The 17952-nt window shown below is 46.9% G+C and overlaps 1 protein-coding gene across 3 annotated transcripts in view; it reads left to right on the top strand.

Moving 5' to 3' along the window:
• LOC129827576 (storkhead-box protein 2-like) overlaps positions 1 to 15947 on the top strand; it is a 94503-nt gene extending 78556 nt beyond the window's left edge. For all 3 annotated transcript variants that reach the window (XM_055888543.1, XM_055888544.1, XM_055888545.1), the window contains 2 exons: positions 8862 to 11238; positions 13658 to 15947. In XM_055888543.1, coding sequence (XP_055744518.1) covers positions 8862 to 11238; positions 13658 to 13865 — 2585 coding nt within the window. In that variant the 3' untranslated portion in view covers positions 13866 to 15947. The remainder of the gene's footprint in view (positions 1 to 8861; positions 11239 to 13657) is intronic.
• The last annotated feature ends 2005 nt before the right edge of the window (positions 15948 to 17952 follow it).

The following is a 17952-nucleotide window of genomic DNA, read 5'->3' as shown; positions in this document are numbered from 1 at the left end:
TGTAGGGGCTGATGAGAAGTTGAGGCTGTGTGACGAGGGATACATCTGTTCCACAGCTGACAGTACACGTGGAAACTTAATCAGGAGTTTGGCCTGTTTTTACCTCACCATCGTAAAATACTAACGATTATTATAATCATGGAAAGCTAGCTCGGAGAAGAGCTTAGTGAGATGAAGTTCACAACAGTCAGTGTTGTATTGTGAAGTGTCATTTTTATAACGGGTTAGCCTATAGTTTTCCATTACACTTGCGATAATACTGCCATTTCTCATGAAATAGCTAGTAAAGCAGTTCAATAGTTGATAACTATTAGCACCTAAATAAAATGGAATACAGTCCGGTATTAGGCCTATCTGGTTATTTAAGCTCAAAAATACTTTAAAAGATGTTGTTTTCTGTTCTCATTCAAACTAGGCTAAATCACGCTGTAGTAGCATGTACAGTCCTATAGCAAATATTGATCTGCTTTTTCCCTTAGTTATCCTGTATGTCTATTATACAGACAAAAGTACTGGGGGTCAAATGAATGCGCTCCATGCAAGCAAGGGTATTCACTCCTCAATCTGTGTCCCAAATGGCACCCTATTCCCTATAGTATATAGTGCACTACTTTACACCATGGTTCATGGGGCCCATATGGTTCATAGGGCCAATGGGGTTCACAGGGCCCACAGGGTTCTTAGGGCCCACAGGGTTCACAGGGCCCATAAGGTTCACAGGGTTCATAGAGCCCACAGGGTTCATAGGGCCCACAGGGTTCATAGGGCCCACAGGGTTCATAGGGCCCACAGGGTTCATAGGGCCCACAGGGTTCATAGAGCCCACAGGGTTCATAGGGCCCACAGGGTTCATAGAGCCCATAGGGTTCATAGGGCCCACAGGGTTCATAGAGCCCACAGGGTTCATAGGGCCCACAGGGTTCATAGGGCCCACAGGGTTCATAGAGCCCGCAGGGTTCATAGAGCCCACAGGGTTCATAGAGCCCATAGGGTTCATAGGGCCCACAGGGTTCATAGAGCCCATGGGGTTCATAGTAGTGTGTGCTGGGGGCCACAGCGATCTAAGGCTCTGCACCGCAGTGCTAGAGGCTACACTACAGATCTGGGTTCGATGCCGGGCTGTGTCGCAGCCGGCCGCGACCGGGAGACCCATAAGGCGGCGCACAATTGGCCCAGCGTCGTCCAGGTTTGGCCGGCTGGGATGTCCTTGTCCCATCGCACTCTAGCGACTCCTTGTGTGGGGCCGGGTGCATGCAAGCTAACTGTGGTCGCCAGGTGTACGGGGTTTCCTCCGACACATTGGTGCGGCTGGCTTCCGGGTTAAGTGAGCAGTGTGTCAAGAAGCAGTGCGGCTTGGCAGGATCGTGTTTCGGAGGACTCTTGTCTCTCGACTTTCGCCTCTCCCGAGTTCGTACGGGAGTTGCAGCGATGGGACAAGACTGTAACTACCAATTGGATATCATGAAATTGGGGGTAAAAATACAAATAGTGTGTACTAAATAGGAAATAGGGTTCAATTTGCAACGTACCCTCAGTCTGCTCCAGATGATATTATGGAAAGGTCAGTGGGGAAGGTTGTTACAGATGGGGACTAGCCTACTTGGGACAGAACTGTGACTGTTTAATGCCGGGCCTGGTTCAACCGAGCCCACCTCTCTATGTATCACTGGAAACTAAAGCATGTGATGCACGCTGAGGTAATTGAATTGCCCGCACTTAATTGTTGCACATGACTGCATCTTTGGGCAGATATGAAGTGATAACAGTGGATGTGTAGGACTGAAGATTTAAGCGGGAGGCTCCCCTAATCTCTTGGTATGCTCTGTTTTGTATACCCTGATGAACCTGAACATGATCCATGCCAGCTTGACACTGGAACACAAAGGTCATGCAGACATTGTTAGTAGGGCAACACCTTGACCCTTCACAGCTGCCCATTCAGCAGATCTTCCACCAATGGTGTGATGGCATATTGTGTTTATTTATTCGATATATTACATTCTGCAACGTTCAGAATATTGGGTCCCGTGCTGAATAAGCTGCTAGCCCATCTGCCTCCTCCTTGACCATCCAATCAGGCTCCTCTCCCTTCCCTAGTCCCCGCCTCTGTGCTGAGTAAGTACCTTGTGTTCCAGCACCCTACCCCCCCCCCCCCCCCCCAGACAGTCTCTCTCCCTCTCCCTCTTTCTCCCTTTCTCTCTTCTCCCCCCCCCCCCACTGGAAGGTCAGAGCCAGTGCTGGGAGGATTAAAATGAGGAGGAGCTAATCTAGTTAGCTGTTAACTCCGTATCAGTCCTCCCTCTCTCTGTCTCTTTCTCTCCTGCACGTTTTTTATTTTATTTAGCCATTATGGCCCCTCCCTCCAACCCGCTTTATGGCCCCTCCCTCCAACCCGCTTTATGGCCCCTCCCTCCAACCCGCTTTATGGCCCCTCCCTCCAACCCGCTTTATGGCCCATCCCTCCAACCCGCTTTATGGCCCCTCCCTCCAACCCGCTTTATGGCCCATCCCTCCAACCCGCTTTATGGCCCATCCCTCCAACCCGCTTTATGGCCCCTCCCTCCAACCCGCTTTATGGCCCCTCCCTCCAACCCGCTTTATGGCCCCTCCCTCCAACCCGCTTTATGGCCCATCCCTCCAACCCGCTTTATGGCCCATCCCTCCACCCTGCTTTATGGCCCATCCCTCCACCCCACTTTATGGCCTATCCCTCCACCCCACTTTATGGCCTATCCCTCCAACCCGCTTTATGGCCCATCCCTCCAACCCGCTTTATGGCCCATCCCTCCACCCTGCTTTATGGCCCATCCCTCCACCCCGCTTTATGGCCTATCCCTCCACCCCACTTTATGGCCTATCCCTCCAACCCGCTTTATGGCCCATCCCTCCACCCCACTTTATGGCCTATCCCTCCAACCCGCTTTATGGCCCATCCCTCCACCCCACTTTATGGCCCATCCCTCCTACCCGCTTTATGGCCCATCCCGCTTTATGATTCAGTTTGGACCCTCAGCTCAGGTGTGTGCGTGACTGTGTGCTGGCATCCTAGACACAGAGGTACAAAGGTTTATGTAGGGGAGTTTAAGTACCGCTTCATAATGGCAAATGTCATGTTTTGTCAATGTCAAGCAGACATGGGTAGTGTCCCAAACAGCACCTTATTCACTTCAGTGTACTATTTTGAAATAGGGAAAAGTTGCCTTTTGAGATGCACCCTTATTCCTCCGTTACTACCCCTCCATTCAGACACTTGAGTCACAAGAACAGGGCTTCCTTCCTATCTTCAGAGGAATAAGAGGAAGTTGCGTCACTTTGGTCGGCAACTAAACCCGTATGATGTAATGGCAGGCAACCTCAACCCCTAAGGCTGATCTATCATACAGACATATGTGTAGACGGGTAACGGTCTGTCTGCCTGCTTGCCAGTTTATCAATTTACTCACCACCATAACCAGTCCCTTCAATTTACACACCACCATAACCTGTCCCTTCAATTTACACACCACCATAACCTGTCCCTTCAATTTACACACCACCATAACCAGTCCCTTCAATTTACACACCACCATAACCTGTCCCTTCAATTTACACACCACCATAACCAGTCCCTTCAATTTACACACCACCATAACCAGTCCCTTCAATTTACACACCACCATAACCTGTCCCCTCAACTTACACACCACCATAACCAGTCCCCTCAACTTACGCACCACAATAACCAGTCCCCTCAACTTACACACCACAATAACCTGTCCCCTCAATTTACACACCACCATAACCAGTCCCCTCAACTTACACACCACAATAACCAGTCCCCTCAACTTACGCACCACCATAACCAGTCCCCTCAACTTACACACCACAATAACCTGTCCCCTCAACTTACACACCACAATAACCAGTCCCCTCAACTTACACACCACAATAACCTGTCCCCTCAACTTACACACCACCATAACCAGTCCCCTCAACTTACGCACCACCATAACCAGTCCCCTCAACTTACGCACCACCATAACCTGTCCCCTCAACTTACACACCACAATAACCTGTCCCCTCAACTTACACACCACAATAACCAGTCCCCTCAACTTACGCACCACCATAACCAGTCCCCTCAACTTACACACCAACACAACCTGTCCCCTCAACTTACACACCACAATAACCTGTCCCCTCAACTTACACACCACCATAACCAGTCCCCTCAACTTACACACCACAATAACCAGTCCCCTCAACTTACGCACCACCATAACCAGTCCCCTCAACTTACACACCACAATAACCTGTCCCCTCAACTTACACACCACCATAACCAGTCCCCTCAACTTACACACCACAATAACCTGTCCCCTCAACTTACTCACCACAATAACCTGTCCCCTCAATTTACACACCACCATAACCTGTCCCCTCAATTTACACACCACAATAACCAGTCCCCTCAACTTACACACCACAATAACCTGTCCCCTCAATTTACACACCACCATAACCAGTCCCCTCAACTTACACACCACAATAACCAGTCCCCTCAACTTACGCACCACCATAACCAGTCCCCTCAACTTACACACCACAATAACCAGTCCCCTCAACTTACACACCACAATAACCTGTCCCCTCAACTTACACACCACAATAACCAGTCCCCTCAACTTACACACCACAATAACCTGTCCCCTCAACTTACACACCACCATAACCAGTCCCCTCAACTTACGCACCACCATAACCAGTCCCCTCAACTTACGCACCACCATAACCTGTCCCCTCAACTTACACACCACAATAACCTGTCCCCTCAACTTACACACCACAATAACCAGTCCCCTCAACTTACGCACCACCATAACCAGTCCCCTCAACTTACACACCAACACAACCTGTCCCCTCAACTTACACACCACAATAACCTGTCCCCTCAACTTACACACCACCATAACCAGTCCCCTCAACTTACACACCACAATAACCAGTCCCCTCAATTTACGCACCACCATAACCAGTCCCCTCAACTTACACACCACAATAACCTGTCCCCTCAACTTACACACCACCATAACCAGTCCCCTCAACTTACACACCACCATAACCAGTCCCCTCAACTTACACACCACCATAACCAGTCCCCTCAACTTACACACCACCATAACCAGTCCCCTCAACTTACACACCACAATAACCTGTCCCCTCAACTTACTCACCACAATAAGTTGTTCCCTCAATTTACACTGTTTCCCTTTAGTCCCATTGCTCAGTTCCTAAGCTGAATCTAGGAATGTATTATCCTATTTTAGACTGTTAACATTGATTTAATTCAGCAGGGAGCATATTTAGTCAGTTCATTTTAGGGATGCATGACTGTTTAAATAATCCCTTTCTATGGTTCCGTGACAGTAGACCTGTATTGTACTTGTATTAGTACTGTGCAGCTGTCTTCATCGACCTGGCCTAGGCTTTCTACTCTGTCAATCACCGTATTCTTATCGGCAGACTCAATAGCCTTGGTTTCTCAAATGACTGCCTCGTATGGTTCACCAACTACTTCTCTGATAGAGTTCAGTGTGTCAAATCAGAGGGCCTGTTGTTCGGACCTCTGGCAGTCTCTATGGGGGTACCACAGGGTTCAATTCTCGGGTCGACTCTTTTCTCTGTATATATCAATGATGTCGCTCTTGCTGCGGGTGATTCCTTGATCCACCTCTACGCAGACGACACCATTCTGTATACATCTGGCCCTTCTTTGGACACTGTGTTAACTAACCTCCAAACGAGCTTCAGTGCCATACAACATTCCTTCCGTGGCCTCCAACTGCTCTTAAACGCTAGTAAAAACCAAATGCATGCTTTTCAACGGTTCGCTGCACGACTAGCATTATTACCCTGGACGGTTCTGACCTAGAATATGTGGACAACTACAAATACCTAGGTGTCTGGCTAGACTGTAAACTCTCCTTCCAGACTCATATTAAACATCTCCAATCCAAAATCAAATCTAGAATCGGCTTTCTATTTCGCAACAAAGCCTCTTTCACTCACGCCGCCAAACATACCCTAGTAAAACTGACTATCCTACCGATCCTCGACTTCGGCGATGTCATCTACAAAATAGCTTCCAATACTCTACTCAGCAAACTGGATGTAGTCTATCACAGTGCCATCCGTTTTGTTACCAAAGCCCCTTATACCACCCACCACCGAGACCTGTATGCTCTAGTCAGCTGGCCCTCGCTACATATTCGTCGCCAGACCCACTGGCTCCAGGTCATCTATAAGTCTATGCTAGGTAAAGCTCCGCCTTATCTCAGCTCACTGGTCACGATAACAACACCCACCCGTAGCACGTGCTCTAGCAGGTATATTTCACTGGTCACCCCCAAAGCCAATTCCTAATTTGTCCGCCTTTCCTTCCAGTTCTCTGCTGCCAGTGACTGGAACGAATTGCAAAAATCGCTAAAGCTGGAGATTTATATTTCCCTCACTAACTTTAAACATCCGCTATCTGAGCAGCTTACCGATCGCTGCAGCTGTACATAGTCCATCTGTAAATAACCCACCCAATCTACCTACCTCATCCCCATATTGTTTTTTTTTACTTTTCTGCTCTTTTGCACACCAGTATCACTACTTACACACCATCATCTGCTCATCTATCACTCCAGTGTTAATCTTCTAAATTGTAATTACTTTGCTACTATGGCCTATTTATTGCCTACCTCCTCACGCCATTTGCACACACTGTATATAGACTTTATTTTTTTCTATTGTGTTATTGACTGTACGCTTGTTTATTCCTTGTGTAACTCTGTGTTGTTGTTTTTGTCGCACTGCTTTGCTTTATCTTGGCCAGGTCGCAGTTATAAATGAGAACTTGTTCTCAACTAGCTTACCTGGTTAAATAAAGGTGAAATAAAATACATTTTAAAATATTTAAATTACAGACACAATAGTTGCCTTTCCCTATCACATGCCAAGTATTGTAGTGAAGCTATTCTATGTGTGTGTGAGAATGGGAGCAGGTTTTATTGGTATGGGAAGAGTGTAGTCGTGGTGGGGCGGTCTGCTGCGTGTGTGTCTGAGGTGGGTATGACCGCTCGCTGCCTCGCCTGCCTGTGTTTTGCTGCAGCCTCAGCCTGCATATGCGGCTGGCTGGCTGGCTGGCTGAATGGCTGGTTGAATGGCTGGCTGAATGGCTGGCTGGCTGAATGGCTGGCTGGCTGAATGGCTGGCTGGCTGGCTGAATGGCTGGTGGGATTGCATCACGCTGGCCGGGCTGAAAGGGCACCATGATGTAACTGTGAGTAATACTACCTCCAGTGAAGTGAAGCAGCTCAGCACTGTACTGTACTGTACTATACTGTTCTGTTCTATACTGTACTATACTATAACATACTATACTGTACTATACTGTTATGTTCTATAATGTACTATACTATAGCATACTGTACTATACTATAACATACTATACTGTACTGGTATGTACTGGACTATACTATAACATACTGTACTATACTGTACTGTACTGTTCTATACTGTACTATACTATAACATACTATACTGTGCTGTACTGTTCTATACTGTACTATACTATAACATACTATACTGTAATGTACTATTCTATACTGTACTATACTATAACATACTATACTGTACTATACTATAACATAATATACTGTAATGTACTGTTCTATACTGTACTATACTATACTGTAATGTACTGGACTATACTGGGCTATACTGTAATGTACTGTTCTATACTATAACATACTATATTATACTGTAATGTACTAGACTATAGTGGACTATACTGGAATATATTGTACTATACTGGACTATACAATACTATACTGTACTATACTGTAATGTACTGTTCTATACTGTACTATACTATAACATACTATACTGTAATGTACTGGACTATACTGGGCTATACTGTAATGTACTGTTCTATACTATAACATACTATATTATACTGTAATGTACTAGACTATAGTGGACTATACTGGAATATATTGTACTATACTGGACTATACTATACTGTACTATACTGTAATGTACTGTTCTATACTATAACATACTATATTGTAATGTACTAGACTATAGTGAACTATACTGGAATATATTGTACTATACTGGACTGTACTATACTATACTGTAATGTACTAGACTATACTGGACTATACTGGAATATATTGTACTATACTGGACTATACTGTACGGTACTATACTGTGATGTGAATGGCATGGAGGAGTGGATGGGGAGTTGCTACTGCTGCACTCTCTATGTGTGTCCCGAATGGCACCTTATTCAAATGTAGTGCACTATATAAGGAATAGGGTGCCATTTGGGACATAGTACGTGTCACCGGCTTACTGCTTCCCAGCAGGGCTGATCAGACAGTGAAGACATGTTTTGTATACCCATAACAAGTTATAAAAACATGTAACAAGCTATAACAACCCATAACAAGCTGTAACAAGCTACAAATCAAATCAAATTTTATTTGTCACATACGCATGTTTAGCAGATGTTATTGCGGGTGTAGCGAAATGCTGTAACAAGCCATAACAACCTGTACAGTCAGATTACCATCAGACAGATCCACATCCGCCATGTGGTTGATGTATTGAGGGAATGACAGTTTTCATGATCGATTGATTGGTTTATACAATCATAGCTTATCTGTAGCGGAGTAATGAACATTCAATGCTGTTATATATGATAATATCACTAATGATGCATACACCAGATGATATAGTGCACTTCACAGGGAATAAGGTTCCATTTTGGGACGCATCCAGAATGTTATGTTTGACATTTCTGACATGTTCCTATCCGTGTCGTTGTCTAGGTGTGCCCACGCCGACAGCAGAGATTCTCCACCACACGCTGAGTATGCTGGTCCGGGAGAGGAAGATCTACCCGACACCAGAGGGCTACTTCATCGTCACGCCCCAGACCTACTTCATCACGCCCTCTCTCATCAGGACCAGCTCCAAATGGTACCACCTGGATGAGAGGATACCTGACCGCCAGCAGCAACAACAACAACAGCAACAGTGTACCTCTCCCCTCTCTGGAACCATCACCCCTTCCACTTCTGGCTGTGTCAGGGACAGGTCCCATCCTAAGAACCATGGAGACTCCTATAATAGTTACCGTGATGACCCCCCCAGCCACCACACCACCCTCACCAGGAAGTCCCCTAAGGAGCACCGAGAGGCCTACTCTCCCCACTCCCCTCACTCACCCCACTCCCCTCACACACCCACACAGACCCAGCCCCAGCCTACCTCCACAGAAAAGACCCGGAGCACCCTGAGCTTCCCCTTCAAGTCGGACACCCTGACCAAGCACCGTGAGGGGGGCAGCAGCGGGGAGAAGCAGTCCAAGAAGTTTGGCCTCAAGCTGTTCCGGCTGAGCTTCAAGAAGGACAAGACCAAGCAGCTGACCACCTTCTCGGCCCAGTTCCCCCCGGAGGAGTGGCCTCTGCGGGACGAGGAGACGCCCACGGCCGTGCCGCGCGACGTGGAGATGGAGATCATCAGGCGGATCAACCCGGACCTGACGGTGGAAAACGTGGCTAGACACACAGCCGTGATGAAGAGGCTGGAGGAGGAGAGGGCTCAGAGGAGCAAGGCCAGCTCGTCAGCCCAGCACAGCGCACGCAGCAGGAGGAGCCGCGGACACCGCAAGCCCCAAGGTAAGCCGTCACGCTCCCACAGTAAGACCCGCGCCTCCCGGGGAGACCCCTCTGAGGGATCCAACTTGGACCTGGGGGCTGAGAGGGACTACCGGGCTTACAGCTCCTCCCTGGCTCGCTCGCCACGGGACGCCTCCTTCTCCATGGAGCGCAGCCGTGCCCGACACCTGGCCCACAGCAACCCAAACATCATGGAGTCCCACCTGCCCATCACCCCAGAGTGGGACGTGTCGGGAGAGCTGGCCAAGAGGAGGACGGAGATGCCCTTCCCCGAGCCCTCGCACGGGCCGTCCCACTCCAAGGTGCACCGCAGCCACAGCCACACGCAGGAGAGGAAGTCGCGCAATGAGCGCTCGGACAACAAGGCCAAAGAGCGGTCCCGCTCCATGGACAACTCCAAAGGGCATCTCGGGGCCGGGCAGATTGGGCCCCCGGACTACTTTGAGCGCAACCCTGATGAGAGGGACAGAGACAGGAGCCGCTACTACACCGATGACGGGACCTTGAGGGCCTCAGCCCAGGCCTCCCAGTACTCCCACTCGCGGGCCACGCCCCCTGCTGCTAAGTTGGCCACACCCCCTGCTGCTAAGTTAACCCCTGACCCCTGTGGGCCCGACGGAGGGAGAACACTTGAAAATAACAAAAGTAGAGACCGTTTACCTGCCTACGACAGCCAGAAGGCTTATTCTCCTAAACACATGAATGAGGACTATTTCCAGTGCAATGCATCCACTGAGGCGGTCCTCACTACCCCTAGTCCCTTAGGAAAACCCAATCACGATAGCTTACCTAAGGTGAAGGTGGGCTGTTCGTCCGACAGACAGACCCCTCATCCCCCAGAGTACAAAGAGGACACTACAAAGGGACAGAACGGTGTTAGTTTGCCCATGCCCTGCCAGATGCCTGAGCCTTTGCCAAATGGCCGTTCAGTACAGCACCACAACACCAACTCTGGTAGCATGGACAGGAGGAAGGACATCTTCAGCAAAGACACTCTGTTCAAACCTCCGCCCAACACGCTGCCCAGCGGCTACGGGGACGGTAGCTACTCCAGGTCGAGCACGCTGAGGAAGACCCCGGTCATGTCGTCGGCCGAGGTGCTGGACAGCCAGGAGCACTTTGAGCAGCCGGGCCCCCTGCTAGCTGTGCCCCGGCCCCCCTCCTCTGGCCCCTCAGGGATGGAGCAGGCTGGCTCGTGCCCGGCCGGGGAAGCCTCCTTCGACTACTACAACGTGTCTGATGACGACGAGCTGGAGGACGCCGCCTCAGCCAAGCAGGCAGAGCAGGAGCCGAAGTCCCCAGAGGGCTGTGGTGGGGTCGGAGGGGGAGGGGGGGGTACCATGCAGTGGCTGCTGGAGCGGGAGAAGGAGAGGGACCTCCAGCGCAGGTTTGAGAGGAACCTGACCTTCCCCAACCCCAAGGAGAGTGAGCACAACAACCAGAGCCAGCAGTCAGCCCACTCAGCCAGGCTGGACAGCATGGACAGCAGTAGTGTTACAGTGGACAGTGGATTTAACTCTCCACGGTAAGCCTCGTCGGGTGACAACAACACACTCACACACTCACTCAGCCTCTCTGTTTGTGTGGTCGGTGGTCATGAGAGGGGATGGCTTCTTATTCTGTGAATAGACTAATGGTGGGATTATTGTTCTCACATGAGAACATAATGGACTGGTAATATTATTCCATATGGTGCTGTTGATTCTAGTGAATCTGAAGTACAACCTATCATGGTTATAGCCCCGTAGAAGAGACAGAATAGCAGTTTCCAATGTTCCCCAATTCCATAATTGCCTCTCATCCATGTGAACTTTTGCTTTTCTGTTTACAAAACAACATTTTTGCTCTGAATGGATTTGGTTTGCTTTTTCTTTCTTTCTTTCTGATGTCTGTGCTTCCCTCAATGATTCACGTTCATTTGAACTGTGGTATTCTTCTGAGTGTCTTAGTGGATCACTTGAGCGTAAGCAGACATCTGTGTTTTTGTGGAGTTTTTTTTTCTCGTGATACATGGTGTCTGTCACTGAAATATGTCCATTACGGCAACCATTCACATGGCTTTACCTTCAGCCAACAAAGTATTACCTTTTTTGGTCCCATAAGCAACATACAGTCTGGAGGTTTTGGAGGATTTTGATATTCATCGGTGGTAGAGAGAGAAAGGGGGAGTCCCTCAGCTCAGGCCTCTCTCTGTCACAGTGTACATGGTTCATCTGTCGGGTCACAACTGTCTCAGCTGACACACAGCTCTCTTCTCATAACAGAAAAGTTGAGCCTCTAAATCCTAAAAGCCATAACTATAAACAAAGACTTGTTCAAAATGTGATTAAGTCGTTAGGGCATGTCTGAATCTACTTTACCGCAAAGAACGGACCTCACCGTTTTTTAATGTACTTTCAAATTGTGTAAAGAATTGTATTCCGGGTGTTTTTAAAGACTATTAAACTGTGGTCTTACATTATACAGATAGCAACCCCCAAAAGCTTTTGTGCATTACAACACTGCCTGTTTTTGCTAAATCCTTTTCACCCGGGCCCCTCTGGCATAGTGGGAGTGTGTGACGCTTCATTAGGGTCACATGTGTCTTCCTGTGTCTAACCCCGACCACATGCTCCAGCCTCTAAACAAGATGGATGCCCGCGCTAGCGCCGCTCGTCTTTGATTGGTTGGTATCACGCTTAGGTTTGCAGTTCAGAACCTCTGGGACCATCGGCTCATTTGTTTTCTGGCTGAGTTCCCCCTCCCCTCAGCCCCTACCATGTTTCCAGCCACGGCCTCCGGCTCTCCCCCATGGCCAGTAATGGAAAATAATGTCTCTGTATTCAGCAGACGTTTGGCTGTCTCTAGATAATGCTCCTCAGCAGACTGACCTGCCTCCTCAGCAGACTGACCTGCCTCCTCAGCCAGCTTATTCAAACAAGATGGGCAACCTTTTATGGAAGTGATTGTGGAACTGGAAACAGTGACCGCTGCAGATTTGAAATGGCTTGGAGTTGGAGTGGTGGCCCTTCTTTGTAGATTCGGTTGCCTATTTCCCAGCCTCTAACGACTTTGTCATTTTATTTTCCTGTGAAGAACGGTGATAAGAAGTGTGATGTGGTTTTCCACTCTGTTGGGTTGGGATCACACTACTGATCATGTGGCGTTCTTCAGGACAGATGTCACTAATCTCCTGTGTGACTGAAAGGGCATTGGTCCACATATGTACAGTACTTGGTCTTTTGGCCCCTCCCTCCCAGGCAGCTCTGCTCCACCCCTCTCTCCCATAGTCTTGGCCTGCAGATGGAGCCAGTGAGGAGAACCACATCCACCTTTCATGGGTGACCTGGTCTAGCTGGCGGTGAAAAGATAGAAACAGGCATGATCAGACTTTTTTGACATGCTGTTACTCTCTAAATCAGTAAGACACCATTCCAAACAACTATCTTGTCATACAGATATTAATACCTTTAAATATGATCAGTAATGTAATGTTCTCTACAATGGAATTGTTTGTAATATCAGACAAACCATGAATGAGAACCACACTTTATAAGTGTCTATATCTGCCAGAGGTTATGTATCTTATGACTCTTCTCTCATTCGTTCTTCTTGCTATACCCATCTCTTCTTCTCACCTTTTGTACCCCCCCCCCCCCCCCCTCTCTCAGGACAGTGGTTACAGCAGTTACTGGTTAACATGGAGAGGATATCAAGTTTTGATTTACTTGAAGGGAACTCCCTAACCTCAATAAGTGCTGCCTATAGCTGGAAAACTTTATAGACAACATGTGTCAACAATCAATCGGATACTTTCTGCTCTCACACTATTCCACACAAACAAGGGAAGGCAGCATAACATGCTTCTGTGTTCGGACCTCTCTCCTTCTTTCTCCTCATTCTCTTCACCATTCTATTGTTCTCTTTTTGTTCTTTCCCTTCCTCTCCTCTTCTTCCTGGCTCAGCACACGAGAGAGTCTGGCCTCAAACACCTCCAGCATCGTGGAGAGCAACAGACGTCAGAACCTGGCTCTGAGTCCCGGACACCTGGGAATCGCCACGGGCAATGGTCCACCTTTCACCTTCCGTACCATTCCAGAGCCGCCGCCTACCACCCAACCCGAGAAACTCCAGAAACCCTCAAACTGTTTGGCCTCCATCACCAGTGTGTGACAGTGGCAGGAGAGGGAGATCAAATGAAGAGGGAGGTGTTGGGTTTGGATGAGTACAGCTCCTCCACCTCACTGGTACTGTTATAGTATCCAGACTGGCTGACACAACATACACCACACCAGCCCGTTCAGCGACTGGTATTACATTGTCAATCTGTCATGCAATGGTTTTGGATTAGTTTTCCTCATCTTCTGTTGGGTAATATTTGAATTTGTGATACTCACCACTACATTGTAACACCATTTCTCACAAGATTACATTTATAAAAATATTTAAAAGCATTGATCTTTTTCAATCCCATTCTAAACCTTGGAAGAAGAAAAAAAACGTCATTCTACAGGTCCTTTTTTCGTTTTTTGTTTTTACTGAGCAGTTTTTATTTATTTCATGTGACTGATTTGACTTTGACCTGCCAGTTGATATTCTGTCATTTATTTTGGTGTCAAATGTAAAATTTTCTAATCTCAGGTCACGCGTAATTACACTACTACCATTTTTTTGGCTATGTGTGGCTGTTGAACTTTTTAAACATACTCTTTAGCCCCCTCTGCTGGCTCACATGAGGTTCTGACACAATGCGATGCATACACAGCCCTGCTAGCTAGATTTTACCTGACCCCTCTGCCATATGGCCTACATAATGCTATCATGATAATATAACATGTAATAAACCGTTATATTCAGCTCATGACAACTGATTTACAGCTGTCCTAACAGAAACCGTTGTTTAGGCTTGTTAATTGTCTGGCCATACATCTAGACAATTAGCATACCTGAGTAATGGTTTGTGTCATAACTGTGTCAAGTGACATAAGCAGCTGTCATTATGGTTTATAATACTATGACATTATTATGACAGTCTTACGTAGGGTTCAAGTGACATGTTATCCTAGTGATGTTAGGAGTGCAACATGTCCAGTCCATCCAACCTCTCTCTGTAGGGTACTATTGGTGTGCCAGAGTACCCCTCTGTTCCATGGTACTGAACCCAGCCCTGACGCTGCTGTAATCTAGATAACAAAATCCAAGTGTTTGAACTGGGCTCTTAGAGCTAATGTTTACATAGAATCAGGTCTCTCAGCACATTTTGGTACATTGTAAATACAGATTAAGGAAAGGCCTCAATGCCCGACAGGGATTGAGTTTCTAAGCAGTACTACACGGCAGTCATGGCCAACAATGGAGAAACCTAACTTTTCTTTTTATTGGATTAAAAATGTCACACTATTCCTGGTGCTATTACCTGTGGTATTTTCCTGTTGAATGCATTCCATGTTCAAATTAACAACAAGGGACTTTTGAATATGGACAACGTCGAAAACCATCCCCTTTATAGAGGCAGATAAGGTCAGTCCTATCTCTTTATAGAGGCAGATAAGGTCAGTCCTATCTCTTTATAGAGGCAGATAAGGTCAGTCCTATCTCTTTATAGAGGCAGATAAGGTCAGTCCTATCTCTTTATAGAGGCAGATAAGGTCAGTCCTATCTCTTTATAGAGGCAGATAAGGTCAGTCCTCTCTCTTTATAGAGGCAGATAAGGTCAGTCCTCTCTCTTTATAGAGGCAGATAAGGTCAGTCCTCTCTCTTTATAGAGGCAGATAAGGTCAGTCCTATCTCTTTATAGAGGCAGATAAGGTCAGTCCTCTCTCTTTATAGAGGCAGATAAGGTCAGTCCTCTCTCTTTATAGAGGCAGATAAAGTCCTCTCTCTCCACCCCTCTGAGTTGTTTTCATATTTTACCCTATGTTGTCAGATTCTAATACAACTACCTCCACAACAGTAGAGTAGTGGCTCTCCTCTTACAAATCACTGTCATCAGCCTGTATCCTGTGAATGTCAATGTAAAAGCCCTAGAAATGACTCAGATACAAAGACCATGTCAAAGTGCTGGACTGACTCTCCTATTGTTATTCTCACGACAGCAGAGCTCACCTGTATGCGCTACTTGACTATTTAGCCCCTCTCTCTGTCTGAGTTTATTAGAGGTGTTCTTCTCACGCAATTCTCACTTTTTGACTCTCACTTCCCCCAACAGAAATGTAATAATTTCTGTGCGGTTTGATTAGAAGGGGGGGGGGGGGGGGGGGGGGGGTTCTCCTCTCCTCTATTTAATGATGTTAAAGATATCAAAGGTCAAAGGTGACCTCTTATAGCACAGCATTTACGTAGGATACATCACCGTCCTCTCAGCACTGTGTACCATTAGTATCCATGTCTCATACGGTGTGATGATGAGCCTATGAAGGGAGTGCTGTCAACCTTGTCACTTTGGTAGTACAGTTCCAGTCCAATGACAGCGCATTGAAAAGGTCCATTTTCAGTTTTTGTGAGCTCTTTTCAAATAATGATCAACATCATCAATTCCCTCTGAAATCAAAAGGGAGAATTGCAGCCAAGACTGCCTTGTATTGTCATGTTTGCACTGAAATAAATGCCTGTTCTCTGGTTGCTGTAAAAGCCATCCAAGAAGGATGTTCTGTTTATATTGAAAATATTTCATATGAAATTCTGACAGTCCATGAAATGTCTTCCCTTAACATTGCGGATTTATAATGGAGTTCAATAACGTTGTTTCTAATTGTGACGGTATGTCATACTGTAGATGATCTTGGTCTGTCATGCTTAGTAAAATAATGTCAACAATAAGAGGGATTTTTTATGTCTATAATATCTAAGTCCCTTTTTGTGTAGTCATGGTGTTTACTGTTGTTCTAGTGTGTGTGATATAACCTTTGGGGATTGTTACTTTTTAAGATAATAAAATAACATGTTTGGTTATATGTCTTGAATGTCTTTATTTAATGGAAGACCAGTGTCTCGGAGTAGGGCTGCTGATTCGGGATCAGTTTTCCTTTTAGATCACAATGAACAAGATGATATGGACCAAGGTGACCTGATCCGAGATCAGCACTGCTACTCTAAGAGGCTTGATAACTTGTTTTCGCCGGTAGATGACGCTAAAGCACCTACAACCCACATCTGAGCGGCAATCTATCTCCACTAGATGGAGTTCTTGCCTCAATATTTGGCTACAACAACAAAACTAGTTCTTCTCAGCAACCTCCATCCACTCCACATATGGGTTCCTAAATAATTCATAAGACGGGTACACTATATATACAAAAGTATGTGGACACCCCTTCAAATTAGTGGATTCGGCTATTTCAGCCGCACCCGTTGCTGACAGGTGTATAAAATTGAGCACGCCGCCATGCAATCTCCATAGACAAACATTGGCAGTAGAATGGTCTTACTGAAAAGCTCAGTGACTTTCAACATGGCACCATCATAGAATGCCACCTTCCCAATAAGTCAGTTCATCATTTCTGCCCTGCTAGAACTGCCCCGGTCAACTGTAAGTGTTGTTATTGTGAAGTGAAAATGTCTAGGAGCAACAACAGCTCAGCCGCGAAGTGGTAGGCCACACAAGCTCACAGAATTGGACCGGCGAGTGCTGAAGCGCGTAAAAATTGTCTGTCTTCTGTTGCAACACTCACTACCGAGTTCCAAACTGCCTCTGGAAGCAATGTCAGCACAAGAACTGTTCGTCGGGAGCTTTATGACATGGGTTTCCATGGCCGAGCAGTCGCCCACAAGCCTAAGATCACCATGTGCAATACCAAGTGTCGGCTGGAGTGGTGTAAAGCTCGCCGCCATTGGACTCTGGAGCAGAGGAAACACGTTCTCTGGAGTGATAAGTCACGCTTCACCATCTGGCAGTCCGACAGACGAATCTGGGTTTCAAATCAAAGTTTATTTTTCACGTGCGCCGAATACAACAGGTGTAGTAGACCTTACAGTGAAATCCTTACTTACAGGCTCTAACCAATAGTGCGAAAAAAAGGTATGTGTGTGTAGGTAAGTAAAGAAATAAAACAGTAAAAATACATTTGAAAATAAGAGTAGCAAGGCTATATACAGACACCGGTTAGTCAGGCTTATTGAGGTAGTATGTACATGTAGGTATGGTTAAAGTGACTATGCATATATGATGAACAGAGTAGCAGTAGTGTAAAAGGAGGGGTTGGCGGGAGGTGGGACACAATGCAGATAGCCCAGTTAGCCAATGTGCGGGAGCACTGGTTTG

Source organism: Salvelinus fontinalis, chromosome 29, assembly GCF_029448725.1.
Source record: "Salvelinus fontinalis isolate EN_2023a chromosome 29, ASM2944872v1, whole genome shotgun sequence".
In the NCBI taxonomy this organism is placed as follows: Eukaryota; Metazoa; Chordata; class Actinopteri; order Salmoniformes; family Salmonidae; genus Salvelinus; species Salvelinus fontinalis.
Note: the sequence above shows the minus strand (reverse complement) of the source record. Positions and strands in the feature narration are given on the sequence as shown.